General features: G+C 40.6%; 1 protein-coding gene across 6 annotated transcripts in view; it reads left to right on the top strand.

Moving 5' to 3' along the window:
- Positions 1–21,729, top strand: part of brsk2a (BR serine/threonine kinase 2a) — a 186,658-nt gene that overhangs the window by 115,844 nt on the left and 49,085 nt on the right. For all 6 annotated transcript variants that reach the window (XM_047595923.1, XM_047595924.1, XM_047595927.1 and 3 more), the window contains 2 exons: positions 10,537–10,622; positions 15,103–15,243. In XM_047595923.1, the coding sequence (XP_047451879.1) occupies positions 10,537–10,622; positions 15,103–15,243 (227 nt within the window). The remainder of the gene's footprint in view (positions 1–10,536; positions 10,623–15,102; positions 15,244–21,729) is intronic.

Below are 21,729 nucleotides of genomic sequence, written 5' to 3' on the forward strand. Positions count from 1 at the left end.
GTTAGTGGGAGGCTTTGGGTCCCAAGGAGGAGGAGGGCGAATTTGGAGGCCAGGATTTTTAGTTGTTTTTAAACCATTTTTGTGTCTGTGTCAGGCTGCAATCTCACTGAAGTTGGATGCTGCCGTCAAGAAGTGACATTGCAATGGGGTGGGGGTTTATGGTCTGGTCTGGTCTAGGTGTCTGGCACATGTCTAAGTAGCATCCACACTAATGTCAGGTCCAGAAGCTATTTATGGACCATCTTCTTAAATGTTAATGCATCTGTATACAACATCTGTATCCAGTATATTTTGTTTGCTCCGGAGTAACTAGTTGAAGGCAAACAAACATTGAGACTAAACAAACTTTGAGGCTAAAATTCTGGGATATTTGCTTTACCATCTGTAAAGTTTGCAGCCACAGTCTGTGCGGTACTCTCTGATAGTGGTGAGCATTAATCAGCATGGTTCACTTTGTAGTTTTAGTTTTTTAGTTCCTGGTGGAACTTATGGCCGATACCACAGCCAGCCACCAGGGGGAGATGAACGTTCGATGGCTTGGAAGATCTTCATTAGCGCCTTCATTTACATCCATGTAAATGGGATTGTTTGGGACCAACTCTTGTGCTGAAGCACTCACTCACTTTCTGGACATAACCAGGAAACACAAACACATCTATACAAATACTTCCCAGTTCGTTAGGTACACTAGTAATAGTGTTCAGTTTGTGTTGAAACAGCGTAAGACGAGTGATAATTCAACTGTAGGATTTAAAAAAAATTTTTTTTTACTGGTGTAAACACTCAGTGGTAGAAAAAAGTAGAAAAAGCCTTTATTTAATCATGGTGAAACCTGTTAAAAGCGCATTGGCCTACCTTTATCAGGGCATAGCAACAGGAAGTAGGACAAAGCTTAGTGGGCGGAGCCTTTCCCCATTATGTCACACACCATGTGACTAACCTAAACCCAATAAATTCAGAACACACTGACAAAAGGACATATTGAAGAGAACAACAAATAATGTGTTAATTAAAAGGAATTTACAGTTAAATTTCTGTACTTCATAGAAAAGTGGAAAGTCATGTTCCTCATCATTTGAAACAGTAAAAAAGAAAAGAAAAAAAGAGTGTAGCTTATATGTGCCGCTAATTAGAGCTAATTAACAAGTGTGGAAACTAAAAGAAGCCATTGATTACATCATATGAGCAATTCCAAAGTTATTTACGAAGCTGACCAGTCTTACCTATCGACCCGGTGTCTGTCCGCTATCGACTCCTCCGTCCGTCTGCGGCTTATGTGTCAATGAATAAGCCACGTATTAATATGTGAAGTTAATTACTTGGTGAGTCAATACCACCGTCTGCCTGGACTACGACTTTACATTTACCGAAACCAGCACAAGTCTGGTTCACACTTCTTCTGTTCCAGTCAATGGTTTGAACACACAGGCGCTTTTTCTTCACATAAGTTATATTTAGTCATCAGAGAAGCATTTACTAATTACCAATAACAAGCAGAATTAGTGTTTTGTTATAAATTTGGCAGGAAAAAGGGAAAATAAACTTTTTTTTCTCTTTGTGCTGCTCTTTTAAAAAAAATACTGCATACAAATCCAGAGTGTTATTAGTTTTACGCTCTTGCACCAGATTTAGTCGACCTTCAGATCTGATCATTACATTCTGTCCTGCGCTCTCTCTCCCCTCTCTCTTTCTGAAATCCACTTCATTAATCCACATTTCACATCTCAACCCGCCGTCCAAGGTCACCTCGCCGGCCCTTCTCGTATGAAATTAGGGGGAGCGGGTGACAGGATGAATCAGTTGACAGAAGGACTTCAGACACAAAAACACAGCTGCCAAAGGGATCCAGCGCCTGCCTGTCGCTGATAAATCACTCATCCTGCTTCACGACGCCCGTTCACGTGCAGTTTCTCCGGCTCGTCCCAGCTCCACCCGTCCTATACAAGTCCACGCAGTAGATCTTAAAGAGGTTCACGATTACACGCATTGTCCTCGGTGCGTGAAAGACCCTCCTCCGCCGCCACCGCCGGACTCTATTAGGGCCAAGGTTACCCAGGGACGTGTCTGTTAGTGTGAAATGATGTGGCCTTCCAGTGTACTAAGTGTCAGCCTGATGGATCCGTCAACAGCGCAGAAACACGTCGCTGGCGTGATTAGAGAGACAGAATGCGCGAAAACAGAATAAATGAGGGACGGGAGAAGAAGATAAAGAGGAGGAGGAGGAGGAGAAATCTCAAAATTGGTCTTGGGTGGGAAGGGGGTAATGAGAAGCATTTGACAGAGTGGGAGGTGGATAAAGAGTAAAGACTGGAGAAGAAGCAGAGACTATGTCCAGATCGATTTACATGTCTCTGGCATTGATCAAACTACCCGTGTAGGGAATTTACCTCTTCTTCACAAAGGATGACTGATAAAGTGATTATCAAAAAAAACCTGCCACGCACACTCGCTGCTTCTCTGTGTGTGTGTGTGTGGGTTTATGCATTTGTGTATTTGTGAAGTCCACAAGGATGGAGGAAAAAGCGATAAAGATGAAAGTAAGAGAGATTACTTTTTATTTTCTATTTTTTTTTCTTCAGCTCAGTGACTTTGACTGGAATGAAATCATACAAATTTCATTTTGTGTTTGTTTTGCCCACAGTGGGGACTGGCTCAGTTGTGGGAGATAACACAACTACCTAATGCGCACACCAAACACTGTTAAATCCATTGCCCTGAGCCCGTCTTTGTAAATTTATAAACCAATTTTTGGATAAGCAGGTTCTGCCAGAAACGTATTAATAACATCTCGAGGTTGGTGAGCATGCCCTGCACAACAAGCAGAGCCGACACTTGACTTGGTCTTATCTTTCTACAAGGTTGTAGCATGTAGATCGTGTGCGTTTGCCCTTGAATCGCTGACATTAGTGCAACTCTATACTGTCAACATGCATGTATGAACACACACACACGGATCTGCACATGCATGAATATACAGCAGCTTGGTTACCTCCTGTCCCTGGCAACAGAAACACAGACTCTGCTCCGCTGGCTCAGTGACCGACATATGGATGCATCTAGGTGGCTTGTTGTGATCACTGGTGTGTGTTTGTGTGTCATGCAGTAAAGTGTCCACATGTCACATATGTCAAGTACGAACTTCGACTTTTATTTGAAGGGAGATTTGTCTCCACTTGTCTTTGCATATATTTGACACAACAGAAAAATGGATGAGACAAGAAAGTGCTCAAACCAGCACTGACTTATGACATTAGACACTGAAAATAGTGGACGTGGAAGGTAGAAACAGAGGAGAAGAGACAAGAAAAATGCCATCGGGCTCTGTTGTTTAGGGTGGTCATGGCAGCAGGTATTAGGAGTGGACAGTATCCGGAAATACTTTTACAAATGATTATTTCACACAAATAGTTTTTAAATTATTTGTATTCAAGAAGAAGACAAACATCCAATCAAAAACCTGCTTTTCCTCGTGTGATCTCAGTGAATATTTGTGCGTCTAGCCGGATTGAGTGACGTTCAGGAGTCAGGGTGAAAAGTCTGGACTTTGTAATGGAGCTCTGGGTTGTGGAGGCAGCAAATAACTTTTGACACGTGGGGTTTATTCCGTTATGTTCTGTTATTGTTAAGATATCTGCAGTCAGGTTCTCTCATGTTAGCATTTGTGTGTTAGCTCGCTAAATCAGACTATTGTCAACTGGTAAATGGTCTTGTTTTATATAGTACTTTCCTACCTACTGATACTCAAAGCTCTTCTCCCACAAGCAACAAATCATCATCATCAGTCATGTTCTGCCTCTTCAAGTCAGAATAAATCACCTCTGTTAGCTGCATTTAATGCAAAACATAAACCAATACTGGAGATACATCCAGATTTATTATAATGGATAATTAATAATACTTATTTTTACACATGCATATCCTAAATTAGAAGTGGAACTCAAAAAAAAAATTTTTTACACCTATTTTAAATTATGTTCGAATACCAATACTGGATGGTTTTCGAACCCCTTTGTTTTTTTTATTTTTCATTTTTTGTTTCCAATTCCAACACTATTAAGAGTGGACTTGGCACCACACAAACAAAATATTGAATAACATGGTATAATATATTAAAAAGTCTAAAACCAATCATTTGTATTTATGTCTAAAATTATCTTAAAATCTCACAAAACGTCTTAAATACAATTTTGAAACGTCTTAAAAAGGTATTGACGTTACTTTTATTTAAAATAAATGTATAAACTTCAGTCTCGCTTTTAAATGTTTCGATTTCTGAGGACGCTATGACGTAACTACAAAACGGAACTAAAGCACCTGTGCAGCCCGGTCACAATTCATGGAGCACAACCAGCTAGCTAGTAGCTAGCTAGTAGCTAGCATGCTGTGGGCGCCCTGCGGTGTGTTAGCGCGGAGAATAGCAGCGGAGAAAAGTTGACGGAAACACACAGCATCACTTGAGTTTTCTTTTTTCCAAGTTGTGCTAATACAACACTTACTAACGTGTAAGTTGCTAACGAGCTAACAGGCTAACTGCTCAGACTGTGAGCTGAATAGTATCATTAGCATTATAAGCTGTTGCCGTACAGTAACGCTAGTTAGTCATTTAAAGCTGTGGTTGCTAGCAGTTCTGAACACATATTAGTTCACAGTAGAGAGGCTTCTTTTGTTTTTAAGTTTTTAAGCATTTTGTATTCCAGCGTGACAGAACTGAGAATAAATTCATATATTCCGGACCTGCTTTTTGCCAGTATGGATGTGAAATGATTCATTATGGTCTTGAAAAAGTCTCATATTTGACTTGTTGAATGGTGCAGAGACCCTGGAATAAAGCAGTTCCTGACGTTTTCCCCTGTGAGCGTGTTAATTTGTCCTCCAGATGAACCGAACCCGTCTATCTGGACTGGGTCTCTCGTGTCCTGTATTGTAACATCCTTACATTGCTTGTCTCATCTCCTCACCTGTTATCATTCACGCTCTGGTTCCTGCACGCGGCCGCCGCTGCTAAAAAGGTTATCTTTTCTCCATGTTGTGTTAATTAATAACAAAAGTGCCGACAAGACCCAAGGGGGCGGGCGATCGCTCTGGCCCTGCTGCATTCCTCTTCTTACCCGCCTCCAAATAACTGAGGAGGACCTGGATTATTCTTCATCTTCCCCTCCTGTTTCTCCTTTGTTTTTCTTTCCAGCAGCAGTTCTCACATGCACCGTTGCCTCCACGTTAGCCAAGCCACCCTAGTTTTATTATTTTTTTTTTTCATTTCTCTGATACACATGGATGCAATGTTGACTTTGATCCTCAGATCTCAATATCAAGGGACCGTTCACCCACTTGCCCGGGGGAGGTGACAGAAACGTCTGTGTTTTCCTTCTGTGTGTGTGCGTGAGAGTGAAAAGGCGAGAGAAACAGCGCGAGGTGCAATAAGTGGAGAACAAGAGTTGACAGAGCCTGTGATCCAATATTTTCCCCTTTGAGATTTTTGGGGGCTGGTTTTCTCTGTTCGGACGCTCTGTGACATGAATCTAATCTCTTTGCGTCTTGTCTGGCTGTCTCTCATCTTCTTCTTCTGTCTTCTGGTCCGGACAGCGATGAAACTATTGATGTCGCCGGTCGTTTCTTTTCCTCGTCCTCTCAATTATTCATGTCCAGGGTTGTAATTTAAAGAATCGATAGCGAGCTAATGGAGCTACGTGAAACTTTCATGTTTTTGTATTTGGTAGTTGGTTTAATTGGTCTCATTATGTCTCCCCTGTCCTCTCCCACGTAGTCTCATCGCACTAGTCTTACTTGTGTCTGTTTACCACCACTGTTCCTACCTATTGATCCACTTAGTGTGGCAGGATATGACACTGATGCGAATCCCCGTGGGTCGAAGCTCGGCCACTAACAAGCTCCGGTTCTTCTGACGTCTCCCGTTAACGATGTCCGCCGCTCGGCAACGTCCACCGTTCTTTACGCTCCGTCTCTGGTTTTTTGATGAGCCGTTCTTTTTCTCCTGCCCTGCAAACGCGTTTAGTGAGCAGGAACCTGGCCAGGTCGGCTCTGATTACTGCTGCCAAAACACAAGAAGAAACAAAAAAAACAGGACCTCTGGTCCATCTGCTCATGTGCATGTGTGTGTCTCAGTGAACAGTGTCCAAGTGCCTGCAAATAAAGGCTTAATGAAGTGTGGTGGAGGAAAACTGTCCAGTCGCAGATGTGGAACTTAACGAAAATCCGTGTGTGTGGAGTGATGCAGTTTAATGCAGTTACTGTTTATAACTTCTCAGAAATCATGTTACATTAGATTTGATTAGATACTTTATTTATCCCATAGGAAATTTGGTGTCCAGTAGCTTTAATGCATAGAAATAGATAAAGATGTTTATGATATTATGAATATATAATGCTCAAGTGGAGTCTTATGTCCTGAGGGACAGACGTCCTCCTCAACGTGTCCGTGTAGGAGGACACTTACTGACTGTGGTGTCGGGTAGAGGGTGCTGGACATTGGTCACGATTTATTTAAGGTTCTTGCATCCACCACTGACGTCAGGGACTCTGCCTCCGACCACAGAGCCCGTCTTCTGGTATCAGTCTGTCCTTTTTCTTATTTCTTCTTAGATGTTAATTGATCTTGGTCTCATGAGGAAATAATTAGGATATACAGTAGGTCTTCAACAGGGGCTGCAGGGAAGTCGCAAAATCTTTGGTTGATTAGACATTTTTTTACGTATATAATTTACAAATTTAAGTTTCTTTAAATACACATTAATCTTGCAGTAAATTGGCTGTTGTACAGTTAAGTCTTCACAGCATGTGTTATTTCGTCTTATTTCAATTAATCAAGCGAAGGTGCTCAGAGGATCCTCTGGAAGCCAGATGCCGGCGCTGCCGCACCTCGACAGCTCATCGCTCCCTGACTGCTGGTTAGCATTCGTCTCATCGCAGGGAGCGAACTAGCCGCCACTGGCTCAATCTTAACAGCGCGCACACACACACATGTTTGCTAATTGTCACGCTTTTGGCACGAGTCGTCGTCTCAGTCTGATACTCGCCACGCGCTGCCCAAACAACTCCTGTGCCAAAATAAGAGGAAGCTACTTTATGAATAATAGTCAAACATTTAAAAACCTGTCAGGGCGTTTTTTTTTCCACCTCATTACTGCAGCAGATCATAACCCACGATAGTCCTCTCCAAAATAACAACACACCTTTAATTTACTGCACATCGTCTCAATTATCTTTAGCTCTACAAGTTCACATCTAATACAAATTTAAAATACAAGATTCATCGTCCTCCAGGAGCCAGTGGCTGAAGTCGAGGAGTCTTTCTCTGAGATTATTAAATCGCTGAAGTGTAAAAGCAGCAGCAGGATCCAAATGAGGTTCATGGCAGTAGTGGAAACATTTGTAAATTGTCTTTGACGTGAAGACAAGGATGGATCAGGATCTAACAGCAGATGGCGCTGTGTGTGACAGCTCAGGTCAGACATTTGTTTTACGGTCGCTTGGTTTGAACGCACACAAGGCAACTTCAACTTGTTTCTTAAAAACCAGCAGAGTTCTATGTATCTGGGATGAATTTACTACGTGATCACACTTTGCTTTCATTGATATGAACCATTTTTTTCAGTTTACCTTTAAGTGAACATTAATGTTACCAGACCATTGGTGAATAAATGTCAGCAAAGGAAAAGAAGAAGGGCTCAGTTTTAGAGTCGAGAAGATTTGCAAGAGTCACAACTCCAGTGCAAAAGTAAAAATAATGTTTGCATTATTCACTTGAACTCTTTGGGGCTTTTGAGAGTCTGCATAAAAGTATCCCCTGTGGAACTAATGCTTCATATATGCCAGGCTGTTGGAGGAGGTTACTATGAAGAAAGAAAAACTCAAATACCTGATAATTATAGTAAAAATGTCTCCTGATGAGTTACTCATGTTTATTTTGTTGCAAAGTTTATCATTGAAACTATGATCTTTTATGTGCAAATGTGATGTTGCTTCCAAACGTTTGGCCTGTGGTGCATATTTTAATATATATATAATCTGTCACAAGATGAAAATGAGTACTAACATTGATAACCTATTTATAGAATATTAATATGTGGAAGTTGGCCACCCATACCTTTCCTCAGGTTAGAAAGTGGCACGGCGTAGCGCTGCTGATAAAACTCATTAGCATTTGGATAAGCCCTGATTATTCTAGCCTTTTCTCCCACTGTTACTCCGTGCTAGCGCTAATTAAGCACTTACCACTTCACCCTTTTTTAGCCACGAGGTGTGCCTTGTTTTATAATACATGTAACTTTCTTTTTTTCTTGCCTCAGACTCCGACCGCAGTTTCACCGCGCTGCATTTTTCCTCTCCGGTTACTGACTGTGTGCGAGTTCAGCAGGTTTATATCACAAGCTTTTACGACATGTTGCCTTTGATAAGGAGCCGGGATGTTGTTGTTTGTCAGAAAGTAATTATGAGTAGTCTGTCAGGATAGACTACAATAGCTCTCCGAGAGAGACGGAGATCACCAGCAGAAGCAGCTCTGATGAGAAAACAGTGTGAACGCATGAATAATTAACGGGGAGGGATTCGATTTTAGGTGATTTTTACGTCCAGCCGGGGAAACAGCTTTGTGGGAGTTAGCTGGCGCGTCAAAGTTTTCCCCTCATTCCACATGAGTGTTCATAAAGCTGAGCCACGCTGAGAGTGACATTAAAGCAACACGAAGGCTGTCACAGGCAAGCGACGTGGCCAAATTGACTTTGATGAGATCGAGATGAGGCGCAGAGGCCTTTATCGCGCACTGTTCTTTCATCTCCGCCGTTGTCAGTCAAAGTCAGACGCTGAGGGTGACGGAGAGGATGGACGGAGGGTGGAGGAGGAGGACGAGCCGATAACCCCGAGGAGAGCGGGTCCATAGGGCGCTGGAGATAAGCGCCGGCTCCCGTCCATGTGTGTCCCACGCTGATTTTCAGTGGCAGCCGCATGCACGTGCTGAGACAACAACGTCTGGAGACGCTGACGCAAATACAAACTGATCGGCTCGATTCTGGTGAAATTTGGTCGCACACGTCTTTCAGCAGCTTCGTAAGCAAAAAAAAAAAACTACGTAGGAACTTGTGCATTCAGCCGTCCGACTCTTCCAAACAGTGTTGTGTTTGTATGTGCAGTGAATATGTCAGACAAGCTGCTGGGAAAGTAAGTTTCTTCTGGGAGATGCTGACGTACCTGAGTGGACGTTTTGACTCGTATTCACCCAAAGGCTGCAGCCTACACGGACAGAAACGTTCAGATGTGGAGCGTCTCATTCTGACAGATTATTCTCCTTCAAGTTTCTTATCAAAACGAGCTGATTTATGTTCGCCTCAAAAAGAAAACAAACAAACGCTGGATTATAAAATGTGATTGTGAAGAATTCAGCGAGGCTTGTTTTGCGAGAGCGTGCGCGAGATAAGACACATGCAACCTCGGTTTTTTTTTGAAGCAAAGCACATTTTACCACATGAGATAGCGCTGGTCAAACCTTATCTCCGTCCACTCCGACAGAAGAAACTGCCACTCAGCTCCTTTCCTCCGTTTTGCTTATTCCTCCGTAAGCCCCTGTGCTGCATGTGTGCGGTGTTTTTTATAGACCGCTGTCTTTCTAAAGGGTCACCTTCACAGATAACTCCACAAAAAATTATTCTCTGACCTCATCTCAAGCTGTTTTCAGGTTCTTTTTTCTTAACACCTGTGAGGGGAAGGTTGTGGTTTGAGCAGGAAGTGTCTGGGCCCCATGAAGGAAATCAAAACGGGCCCCACTCCATCTTTTTGTAAAGGCTGAAGCGTCGGTTCGTGCACCATTCGTTCACTTTTTTACTGTGAAATGTGTAGAAAATCAATCTCTGATGCCTCCCAGCGAGAAGGTCCGGGTTTGAGTCCAGCTCAAGGCCTTTCTGGGTGGAGTTTGCATGTTCTCCCTGTGTCTGTGTGGGTTTTCCTCCCAACTCTAAAGACATGCTCGTTGACTCTAAATTGAGTGCAAATAGTTGTGTGTCTGTGTGTTAGCCCTGCGATGGACATGGCTCCAGCAGCCCCTGTAACCCTAGTGAGGATAAGCGCTATTTAAAATTGAAATGAATGGTGCACGGACCCCAACTCTAGCTAGCTAGCTTATTGTTCATTTCTTTTTGTCTCTCCTCTCTTTCCCTCTTTCCTTTTTGAGAAACACGATGTTTCTTTGCTACTGGTTAGCATTGTGACTGATGTAGTAATAATTTATTGTGTGTATGGATTCAGCTACCACAAACAGCTGTCTGATGCTAACGATGCGCTAAGGCAGGACCGAACCATTTCATGCAGAATCATGGGGGTGGTTGGTCAATTTTATTTATCATTATTATTTAATTAGTGGATATTTAACTTTCCCTGTCTGAAAGATCACTTATTTTACCACTATATTTTATTATTATGTCACAAAATGATATTTTTATGCTGATGGTTTAATCAGTTTGGGGCTCCTGAATTGATGCTACATTAACTCTTTTCGTTCTCTCCCTTTCCCTCTTTTCTCTCCATCAGGTGGAGCGAGAAATAGCGATCCTGAAGCTCATAGAACACCCGCACGTTTTAAAGCTACACGACGTCTATGAAAATAAAAAGTACTTGTAAGTATCAGTCCAGACTCTAATTTCCAGACTTTTCCGTAAAAAAAAAGGAAAAAATGAATAAATTGAATAAATAGTTATGTATCATGTAAATACATTTTAGAATGAATTGTTTGTTTTCATTAGCGAGATAATAAAGGCCAAACAAATAAGTCAAAGATAAATTCACTGCACGTTATTTTTAATTTCTTTTTTTTTTACATCAGATACGTATTCAAATAGTTTTTAACAACTAACTAAATTAATAAAGTCAAATACAAAAATAAATTAACCTCCTGAGACCCAAGCTTTTGTTTGAAAAAGAAATTCCTCATGTGGATTATTTGTTTACCAAAGTTTAGTAAATTATAAAACTATTTATTCAAAACAGGATTTCAAACAATGAAGTCCCAACGTCCTCAAATGAGTACGTGCTAATTATCGTTGCGATCGAACATAATTTGTGAAATATACATGTTATATCAAACTCACATAAACATTTTAGCTGTGCACTTAAAAAAACAGATGAATTCATTCATGTTTTTTTACATATACATGGCAACAGTGGCAATTGAACATGCTGTAACATTTTCTACACTTTTTTGAACATGGAAATTGATGAAATCTCCATAGTTTCCATCCTTCCCTGGATATCATTGCTATCGAGTGCTGTTTTTTTGCAGCCGGAGAAGCCTTTAAAATGCCACGGATCATTTTACTGGCCCGTAGAACAGCTGCGACTGGTGTGTTATGATTGCAGGGCGACACTGTGTTGGCCTTGGAGGGGTGGATGCTCCATTAGTATTGGCATAAAGCATTTAATTTGGTCGGGCACGCCAGGGAGCTGCTAATGGGGGAGAGGACGTCTCCGTAATGTAAACACCATGACACCATGACAAAAGGCGACACCGCTGCATTTAGCAGCTGCATGTGCCCACACACACACACACACACACACACACACACACACACACACACAAGCAGAAACACATCAATCTGTTTGCTAACTTTAACAGTGGTGAGTGACAATCCCATCCATCATTCTCAGTAGACCTCTTGATCTACAGAGGACTGTTTGTCAACTAAATTCAATTAGCTCTCGTCTTGAGCTCGCGGGCCGAATGGGATGTGACACGCAGCCCTCGACATGTCATCTCTTAAGACGATAGGAATAGCAGAATATTATGATTCATCCTGTAACTGGATTATTAAAATCGCATTTTCCCCCCCGTTGCTTCATCACTTCTGACAGCTGGTCACTAGCAGCGTCACAGGAGCTTTACATTTGCAGAACTTGAGCACACTTCATATCAGCGATGTAATTCCGCTCTTAACGTGGTTGAGCTTCTCCCTCAGACGTATCCACTCGAAAGGCGATAATCGATAGACATACAGCATGTTTGGCGCTAGCGGTACCGCAGCTTTAAAGATTTATTCTTCCCCTGACGCGGCCGGTAGCGACGCATGCATGTACGAGAGAAGGCGAAAGAGTCTGATACGTAGTCGGCCGATATTTTATTTATGGACGTTTCATTGCAACAAATGAAGGAATGAAGAAAACGCATCACGGTGTCAGCACGAATTATACCTCTGAGAATGAAAAAATGCTTACAAGCTCGAGACCATAATGCACGGGATTACGCTGGATTTGGAATAGTGTTGCTGTCAGCTGTTTTATTATAGATGTGTTGAAATGGAAACTAAGGGATTAATGGCAGCGGATAAATTTATTCTCTGTTTTTACGTGCTGCTATCGGGGTATATTGATGCAAAAATCTCTTCAGGTATGATTATTAAAGCATTTTTTTGATCTTATTCAAGCTTTAAATGTAAATTTTTGGATCAAAAATAGAAGGATTCCAAGGTAAGGCACTTGTGGGATTTAAAAGAGACAATTAATCCTGTGCAGCATCCTAATCCGAGTACAGGTCACGCTCTGAATACACTTAGCATTTCTAGACCATTAGACCAACAGAGCTTTTGAATACCCCTTTATTTTGTAATATATTGCGCATGCTGCCGACTTATTCCAGGTTTGGTTCAGATTCTGACATTTTACCGTGTGGTTGGATCTGAGCGGTGCCCTTTTCAATCAGGAAAAGAAAATGATGTTACTTGGTTGGATTACGGTTTATCTTGGGACCTTCCACGACGGAAATAGGATGAGGCTTCTGAAAACCCTGCCGATCAGAAAGCTTTTAGGACGTTTTTAAGGGACTGCAAAACGACTAATAAATAAAAGATAAACAAGGATGTATTCATCCTGTAAAACACACAAAGTGATTCTAGTGGAAACAAGCATAGAGCAGGTAGTAAAAAGATAAACCTGGTGAAAAGACTTCGACGTGACATTCAATTTTGCTCCTTTAGAAACCTCTGCAGAGATTAAACACCGACTAATAGGTTACTGAGCAGCAGAAATAAATTTTCAGATCATTTAGTTTATTAGTTTATATTAGGCTGAAGGTCATGCTAATCATCCCTACTCTTGTTACAAACAAAAACAAAACATCCTTAGCGAGGAAACTCTTAAAATACACTGATAAAAAAACAACAAAAAAATAAAGTTGACTTTACTCGCAAACTTTTCAACTCACTTTTGTGAGTAGAGTCAACTTCTTAAAGTAAGTTCACCTACAGATCTATTGCTCGCTACAAAGATTCCTCTTGTTTGGGATAAAATGATGCAAAAAGTTACTTTTTTTAAATAGATGGAGCAATGTATTTTTATCAGTGTATGGCCGACTTAAAGCTAAAACCCCATGCTAACGGCGTTAGCTAATGGCTAACCGTTAGCTTCGTAAGCTAACGTTATGCAGAGGAAAAAAACACATCTCTGCTTATATTAAATTAGTCATTTGCAAACGTTAACTTAAATTAACTTTGAATAAAGTTTTTTAAAGCAACTTTCTAACATTAGTTTCACATAAAGTCTTTTGAAAATATTGATATAGTTAATTTGATATCACATCAAGAGTCTCCAGTTATTTTACTTATTCATTTCTACAACAAACCAAACATTAACTTGATTATTACCTCAAGGCTTAATTATGTTATTACATTTTTTAACATAACTAATTTCAGTTTTTTTTGTAATAATTATTAATGTAATATTTTGAAATATAATTACACATTTTAATTTCAGCATCGTAACGATTCCACAGGTTGACGCCACGAACGGAAAGCCACCGTTGTTAAATATTAGTTCTTGTTTTAGTTTTTTTTTAACTGAATTTAAAACTTAAATTACGTTACTTTTGTTAATTTTCTGGCCTTTCTCTCAGCCCGGCTTCTTGTGTTTGTCAGAGCAGTTCAGATTTTTGCCACGGTTGGCTTTAAAGATTTAGAGTTGTTCCAATTAAAGTCTGCAACACCACATGTTAATCAATAACACGGAGCATATGCATGTACTGTACCCGCACAAATCCAGACAGGAGGAGTGAGAACAGGTAGCTTGAATTTCAATCTGCTCCAGTTAAGCTGGAGGGAGTTTTTTAGTAGAAGATATATACGCAAGCAGGGTCAGGGCTCTGCTGGCTTTCAATCTACGGATGCAGCTTTCGGTCCAGGTCAGTGGAGATTCATCTCGTCCTCTGTCCCCTCGGAGCCCCCGGAGCATGGCCACACAGTCAGGTTGACGGACTGCCTCTTTGAAAACCCATCCACAAAGGCCAACCTGAAAAGCAGGAGGAAGCTCTTTTTGAAAAAAGCTAGATGGATGCACATTTATCAAAAATTATAGCTCCATTTACAAACAACTTTTCCTGAGACAAAGACTCTTACAGAAGGTTAAAGCATCTGTGGCTCAGCATTAGAGTCGGTTACGTCTAAGAACCTTTTAATAAAACAGTGACATCCTTCTGATGCCTCCCGTTGAAGATTAGAGCCTCCAGCATATCTCAATCCTTCCCGTATATATATTTACAACACAATGTTGGCGTTCTTCACTCTTTGGCTGAGGGAACAGATACACACGACAAAATACAAAAGTAAACAGTCAACATGAAAATGGCTTCTGGAAGATCAGGCCGCTGATCCTGCGTGTTTTGTCTGTGTATAGTGGCTTTGAGGGAAACATCTTTCCCCACTTTGCACCAGTTCTGACCAGGGATGGTCCAAGACAATCTGGGGGCCTCAGGCGAGAGGTACCTCGGATGCTCAAATACTGCACGCTTTAATGAATCCCCTGCAATTCATTCAGTTTTAAAGGGTTATTTACACATTTACTTTACAGGATTGTAGTCCTAGTGCATTTTTCTTGGCTTAAACAAATGCAAACACTATGTTTTCCATGTCTCAAGACGTTCAATCATCACGTTCTGATGCTCAGTGAAGTTGTTCTTATTCTTAGTTTCTCTTAAACTTGCGACGGCTCTGGTTCTGGCAGACTTCACTTCTGATGTCTGAGGTTTTGAGCCTTTACTTCAGGGCTTTATTAAAAGGGGCTCTGGTTTTTTGTTCTGGTCTTTGAAACTGAAATGATCTCCTCTCTGTTTTCCAGGTACCTTGTGCTAGAACACGTGTCTGGTGGCGAGCTGTTCGACTACTTGGTGAAGAAAGGCAGGTTAACGCCTAAAGAGGCCAGGAAATTCTTCAGACAGATCATGTCTGCCTTGGATTTTTGCCACAGTCATTCCATATGGTAAGTGACATGGTCCTCATGGTCCACTGGCTTTTAACACATCAAGTACAGCAGTTTTTCTTAGCTGTGCATTAAGCATTAAAAAAAAAAGATGTTATTGCATTTTAATGAATTCCAGTTGCACAGTATGTATATGAGCTGCACCATCTTCATCCACGCAAATAGAAGCTCTTGACAGTGAAAACCACACGTCACATGACGTTTGAAACACTTGGAGTCAAACACCCTAATAAACACATTTGTTCTGCGCAGACAATTAAAACCCCTCACATGCAATAAACATCGTAGACGGGAGGCGCCCGCAAAGTCATTTCAGTTGTTACACGACATTGAACAAATAATGAGTTCCCCGAGTAATGAATTTTGAAATGATGCAGATTCTTCCCGGAATGAATTTACGATCTGAATTTTACTTGGTGTGTTCAGATCTTTGGGGGCTGATTAGTTTTTCAAACCAGTGATTTAGTGTGAAGATCACAGAACTGAGAAAACTAGACGTTTTGTGAAGTGTTTATGTGACTTCAAAGCGTATTCTGTAAAAAAAATACACTCACTTGCCAGTGCATTAGGTAAAGTAGTGAAAATGATTATATTCTAATGTAACAGACCTAAACTACATCATATTTTCAGATCAGTTTGTGGTGATAAAACTTACTGTTTTACTGATTTACTGTTATATTAGAATGTATTTCACTAGTGTCCCTAATGAATTGGCGAGTGGGTGAATATGTGAGTCTGTGCACGGTGCATTAAATCTTTCTCACGACGGGCTAATAGGTCACATTCAACGCAGCAAAATGACACGGTGTGTTTGACTTCAGGGCGTAATTTCCCTGTTAATCAGATGATATACGGGAGGAAGTCATAGGTATATACTTAATAAGTCAGGGGCTGATTTAGAGCCCACGTTTATTTGTGCGTGCACGTGTGTGTGTGTTTCGTGTTTGTACGCGTGTGTGTGTGTGTGTGCTGTTCCTGTGATGGGAGATTTATGAAGCGAAAGAGAGTGGAGTTTCCTCCCTCTCCGGAGAGTGTGTGTGTGTGTTTGATTTGCATTCTTTCCTCGTGTTCTGGTCGAGCAGAACAACAGAACAACAGAACAACAGATCAGGATGAGTTCAGCTGGGTTTGTTTGTTTGTTTATTTATTTATTTATTTATCGTGGTGGTGGTCAAAAGTGCAGGGAAATACTGCACAACTCCAACAAAACAAGAGCAGAAACAATGAAAGATTGTTTGATGCTATAGACCATCTTCACAGCTGGTAAACAGTGTGATGTTTTTCGAGGGGCGGGGCTTAGCTGGAGGCAAAACATCTCAAAACACAACAGCTTTTAAACGCTGGTTAGCGTATTTCAATGGACTGTTTTGGCAAGAATGGACGAAGAAAAAAGTTTAAAAAGTTGACTCTGACTGATGGGACTATATTCACTGACTCCTACACTCTCACTCATTGGATGGACGATTTGACCAAAGGACACAAAGGGGACAAAGTCTGGTCTGTCTTTATCAAGTGAAGCCTCTCCAACAAAGACATTATAAGAAGTAAGTGGAACCTCTGTGGAGGGTAATGTTGCAAATGCAACACCCCGGAAACACACAACTAACATTGGGTTAGCTAGAGGTTAGCATTAGCATCAACATGTAACAAGAAACCCCCAAATAATGATCAGCTAGGGCGACCAGACGTCCTCTTTTTCCCTGACATGTCTTCTCTTTTTGAGACAAAACCTGGTCATTCTAGATTAACTTGACGTTATTACATATTAATCTGACCTGAGGTCACGTGTGCGCTGCAAACGCACATTTAACCACAGTTGTCTATGACTGGCAGTGGCTGGTGTGCGATAAAACTTCAAGTCAGTGTTTTAGCTTTTTTGAGGACGACATTTTCACGGTTGGCAGTGACAGTGTTTGTCTCAAGCTTCCCTCTGTTTTGCCTCCAGCTAACACCACAGTGATGTAGGTCATGATGGGGTCAGAATCTGAATCTGGAAACATGCTATTTGGATTTTATCATGGGTCGTGTTTCAGTCTCTACAGAGAAGAAAAAACACATCTGCAAGTAAAACGAATATGATTAATGGATCGCCGTTAACCTTTTTTTTTTTCCATTTGAAGATATTTTGCTTCAACAACAGTGTAACCATCTGTCTTCATAAGACTTTTTTGCTGTTAGCTATATGTTCATCACCACATGAAGCTCGTCCACACGGTTTGATTGACTCCGTAGATCTTCACAGGTCATAATTTATTCCAAACAGAGCGACTACTCTTCATACCAAGATACCCACGAAAAGTTTGTGGCAGCACTAACTTCAGGGTGAGAGTCAGGCTTGTTCGATACATTAAATATCTAAACAACAGCGACAGTTTTCTGGAAACTCTGTTTGATGTTGTCATATAGTCCATGAATCCAGTTAGACGAGCAATTATGCAGCTCAGGAGATACAAGACAGGATGATGCAGAGTTAGATGGAAATGAGAAAAACATTATGGCCGTTGTGTTTGTTTTCTGTCTTATTAATAATCATTCTTTAAATGATGTTTATTTGTCTTGTGATTCTTTTATCTCTTGGTAACATGTTTATTTCTGATTTGATTGAGTGATTTTCCTCAATTAAGATTTTGCAGAAAATTAAATTTGGTCTTGCAGTCGCTGGAGGAGTATTAATTCTGCTTGTGCTGTGCACGTCATCTAAACCGATACGGCAGATCTGATTTAACCGAATAAAAACAAACACAGGGAGCTACTTATTTGCATTATTCAAGTCAATTCCGAGGTCACAAACAATTAAAACGTGGTAATTATCAAGCACGTTATGATTCGGCGTCCTTGCTGATCGCGCTGTGATTGTATCGAGCTTTGGATTGGACGTTAGGAGCTCATCATAAAAGCCTAACACAACCATGGTCATTGATTTTGGCAGTGTAACTGCTCAGAGAGATGTTTTTCTATTGTGCTGTATATATATATATATGCACTGACTAGTACGTGTGAAAATGTGCTGAGTAACATCCATGGAATAATGATCCCTATAACTTGGTGCTGTGCATTAAATGCCTGTAACATAGATTAGCATAATGTTGCACAGTTAATTAAAAGGGGAAAAAAAACCTGACGGATTCGCCACGGTGCCATCGTGCAGTTTAATTTCCATAATTAGATAAGCCCCGCATTCACGTACATCCCAGACGAGGCAGGTTACATCCTGGCTGCCGCTGTTTAATAATAAAGCCACTTTGAGAGCTTTCACATCCGAGCGACTGAACCACATCCTCGTGTCAAGATTACCTTCGCACGTTACCAATTATCTCAGGATGACCCACTTGAGTTCATTTCAATTTTTAACAATCCTGAGAGATGAATAATAAAAAAAAATAAAAAAAATACATGATAAGTTATGTAGCTCTCTCTGGGAGTAGAAAACTAAAATAGCTGAAGAAATAAACTCTTATAGCGTGTAAATATTGCCTGATTGCCTGACTTACATTAAGTGCATGCACATACATAGACTCTCTCAGATTTTTTTTTGTAATGAGAATCACATTTCACTGTTTTTTTTTGTTTTTTTGACGCCGTCTCTCCGTCCTCGTGCCCCAGATCACCTCAGTGACACTTCGAAAATGAGGCAAAATTATCACGAGGAGGTTTATTTGGGGATGTCGCTGCACCATCCCTGCTTCAATTAGGAGCAAACAGACATACAGACGGACAGACAGACAGACAGACGCAGCCCTTCTCACCTCCCTTCCATCCACACTAATGAGATCCCAGCATCCCCTCAATAAAAAAGCATTTCTGCAATCATTCCTTCCATTTCTACCCTTCTGCACAGGGGACCTACGCAGGCCATTAGATGTGCTGCTTTTTTCCTCTGTGACTCACCGAGCAGAGGGGGCAAACGCTCCTCATTCTCCCTCTCCCGTTTTCACTTCTTCTTCTTCTTCCTCGTCGTCGTCGTTGCCTCATGCTTCCGTCCTCCGCCCACATCCCATCCCCAAATATCTCTCTTGAGCCAGATGGATGCGAGTCTGGATGTGAATGAAAAGAAACGTAGAGGCTTTTTTCGTGACTCAGTGTTTCCTCCGCCTGATTTAGACTGCTCTCTGATTCAGGCTGATTCTTTTTCTTTTCTTTTCTTTTTTTTTTTTACGTGGAGGGACTGAAAGGGTCCACGCGAATTAACAGCACATGCTAATATAGATCCAGTCCCTGTTTTGTAAGATAGACATGTTTTGTGTTGGAATACAGTTTGACTCATAAACTGAATGTAAATCTGCTGAGATCAAAGACGAGAGCACAGCCTTTATATGTGACATACTTTAGTGAGAGCTGCAGAACAGGACTTTCTACATGTTCATGTGAAAACTGTAACACAGAGACAGAGACAAGAAAAAAAAATAAAAATGTGTGTTTTCCTTGAACACTTGTAAAACTGCATTAGTGTTTGGCCCCAAACTAAACATTATCCACAGACATTAACTCCCTCAAATGAGTGTGATGTGGCTCAATATTTGCCTTCTTCTTAATGCACTTCAACATTTCATTTAACCTCCTGAGACTCTTTATGTTTTATGTTTGTTGCAGCTTATTCTGCTTCATTTAGACCTGTCGTCCTCATAAGGGGACACGTTTGTCTTCCACGCCCTGGTAGCCAAGGATCAATACACTGGTTTATTTATGCTTTTCTATTTTGATATGACATGAAAATTTAACAAATTCCCAACAAAGCACTCGTTTGAAGATGTTGGGATTTTGACATAATCTACTATCGATCTATTTTATTTTATTTTTCAAACATCACCATCAATTTAAGTTACTTATTGGAGATATTTTGATTTTTTTTCTGTTTTTTCTTCTTCTGCTTTTTTTCTATATGCATTTGATGCATTTCTTTTCTTTTGAATGTTTGAAATAAATAAACTAAAGAAATGAAGATGCAAAGAAAAGAAAGAAACTCTTAGGAGGTTAAAGCAGCGTGTGCTGTGATGTCCTCACAGTTAAGTGAATTTTTTTGTTTTAATGTGAGCATTGAATGTCTGGTAGCACTTCACAAAGTTTAAAAAGAAATGAGCTTCACAACAAATGACTTGTAACATCTCAAACAAACTGGGGAAACTACGACCATCCTAAAAATGAAAGAAAACTAATGATTAAGTAGAAAATGAATTAAATGTGCGAGTGATGAATATGTGAATTAAGCCGAGGCAAAGTTATAATCTGTACTACTCTCTACTTTTGGCAAAAGTATGGATAGAATATTCTACAGACACCTTCAAATATTAAATTAAATATCAGTGCATCCATTGACCCTCATGTTTCATTCATCCACTTCAGACAAATTAGCCGTCTGGCAATCAGAGGTACAGAAACAAAGGCTTACGGTTTATATTTAGGAAGATGCTCGTTTCAAACCACGCTCTAAAATACTGTCAGTGAAGATGGATTCGGAGGCGTCTCGAGCACCTATTTTTTATTTTAACTTAATATGCATTGGGCTCACATGAGGACAAACCTGGGCTCATTTCTCTTTTGTCTAATGCAGCCGATGGATGAACCACGAGTAAAAGACTCTGTTCAAAATTTAACCGCACTCATCCAATTGTAACAAACCCAGTAATTTATCCCACCCACTCGCATCTGAAACACACACTTTACATGCAGAGCTCTGTTTCACCTGCATGGATGCACTCGCAAACCGTCCACAGAAACACAAAACACTCTGTCCTTTTTTCACCCGTTTTCATTGCTTAATAATGACTTTTGGATTTCGTCCTGCAACAAAGTTAATGTGTGTCTGATGCAAAGTGACCGCGTGAAAAGTAAAGAGACGCATCTAGTGTCTCGACTCATTCCACCAAATGAGCTAAAGTTTGCGAGTGAAGTCAGTAAAACACACAACTCCATCTTCCGTCCTCACACATACAGTCCTTTCCATCCCTGATACTGTGATGTGCACAATATTGCTGCCACCTACACATGAACAAACCTGGCTCAGAAGTGACGTTAAATCCACACGGGTGCATAATCAAGCACGTCAACCACCTTTCTCCCCACAATTATCTCTCTTTGTTCCTCTCTTCCTGAGTTACATGCATCTGTGGGCATCCTTTACATCTACATCAGATAGTTTGGGCAACAGTTTAAAACCTCATCAATATGAGCACTTTATAGAACAATGTGCACATTACAGAAAAGAGCAGCACGGAGAATAAGTCACGCCAAGTATCTCCATCACACTAATCCTCTTTTTGTTAAATCGCAGATTTTTTTAAATTTATGGACTTGGTTAAAGTTAGAACATCATTAGTATCATTTAAAACAGAAAAAAAAAAAATAACATGCTCCCTAAAAACATTCAAAAATTTTTCCAAACTAGAGGAAGTAATTATCAGCTAAGAGGAAAATTCAGTTTTAAACAACCTGGTGCTGAAAGAAAGATATAATCTTCTGCCTCATTCATCCCTTAACCAAAATATAGTG

Source organism: Mugil cephalus, chromosome 10 (assembly GCF_022458985.1).
Source record: "Mugil cephalus isolate CIBA_MC_2020 chromosome 10, CIBA_Mcephalus_1.1, whole genome shotgun sequence".
Classification (NCBI taxonomy): domain Eukaryota; kingdom Metazoa; phylum Chordata; class Actinopteri; order Mugiliformes; family Mugilidae; genus Mugil; species Mugil cephalus.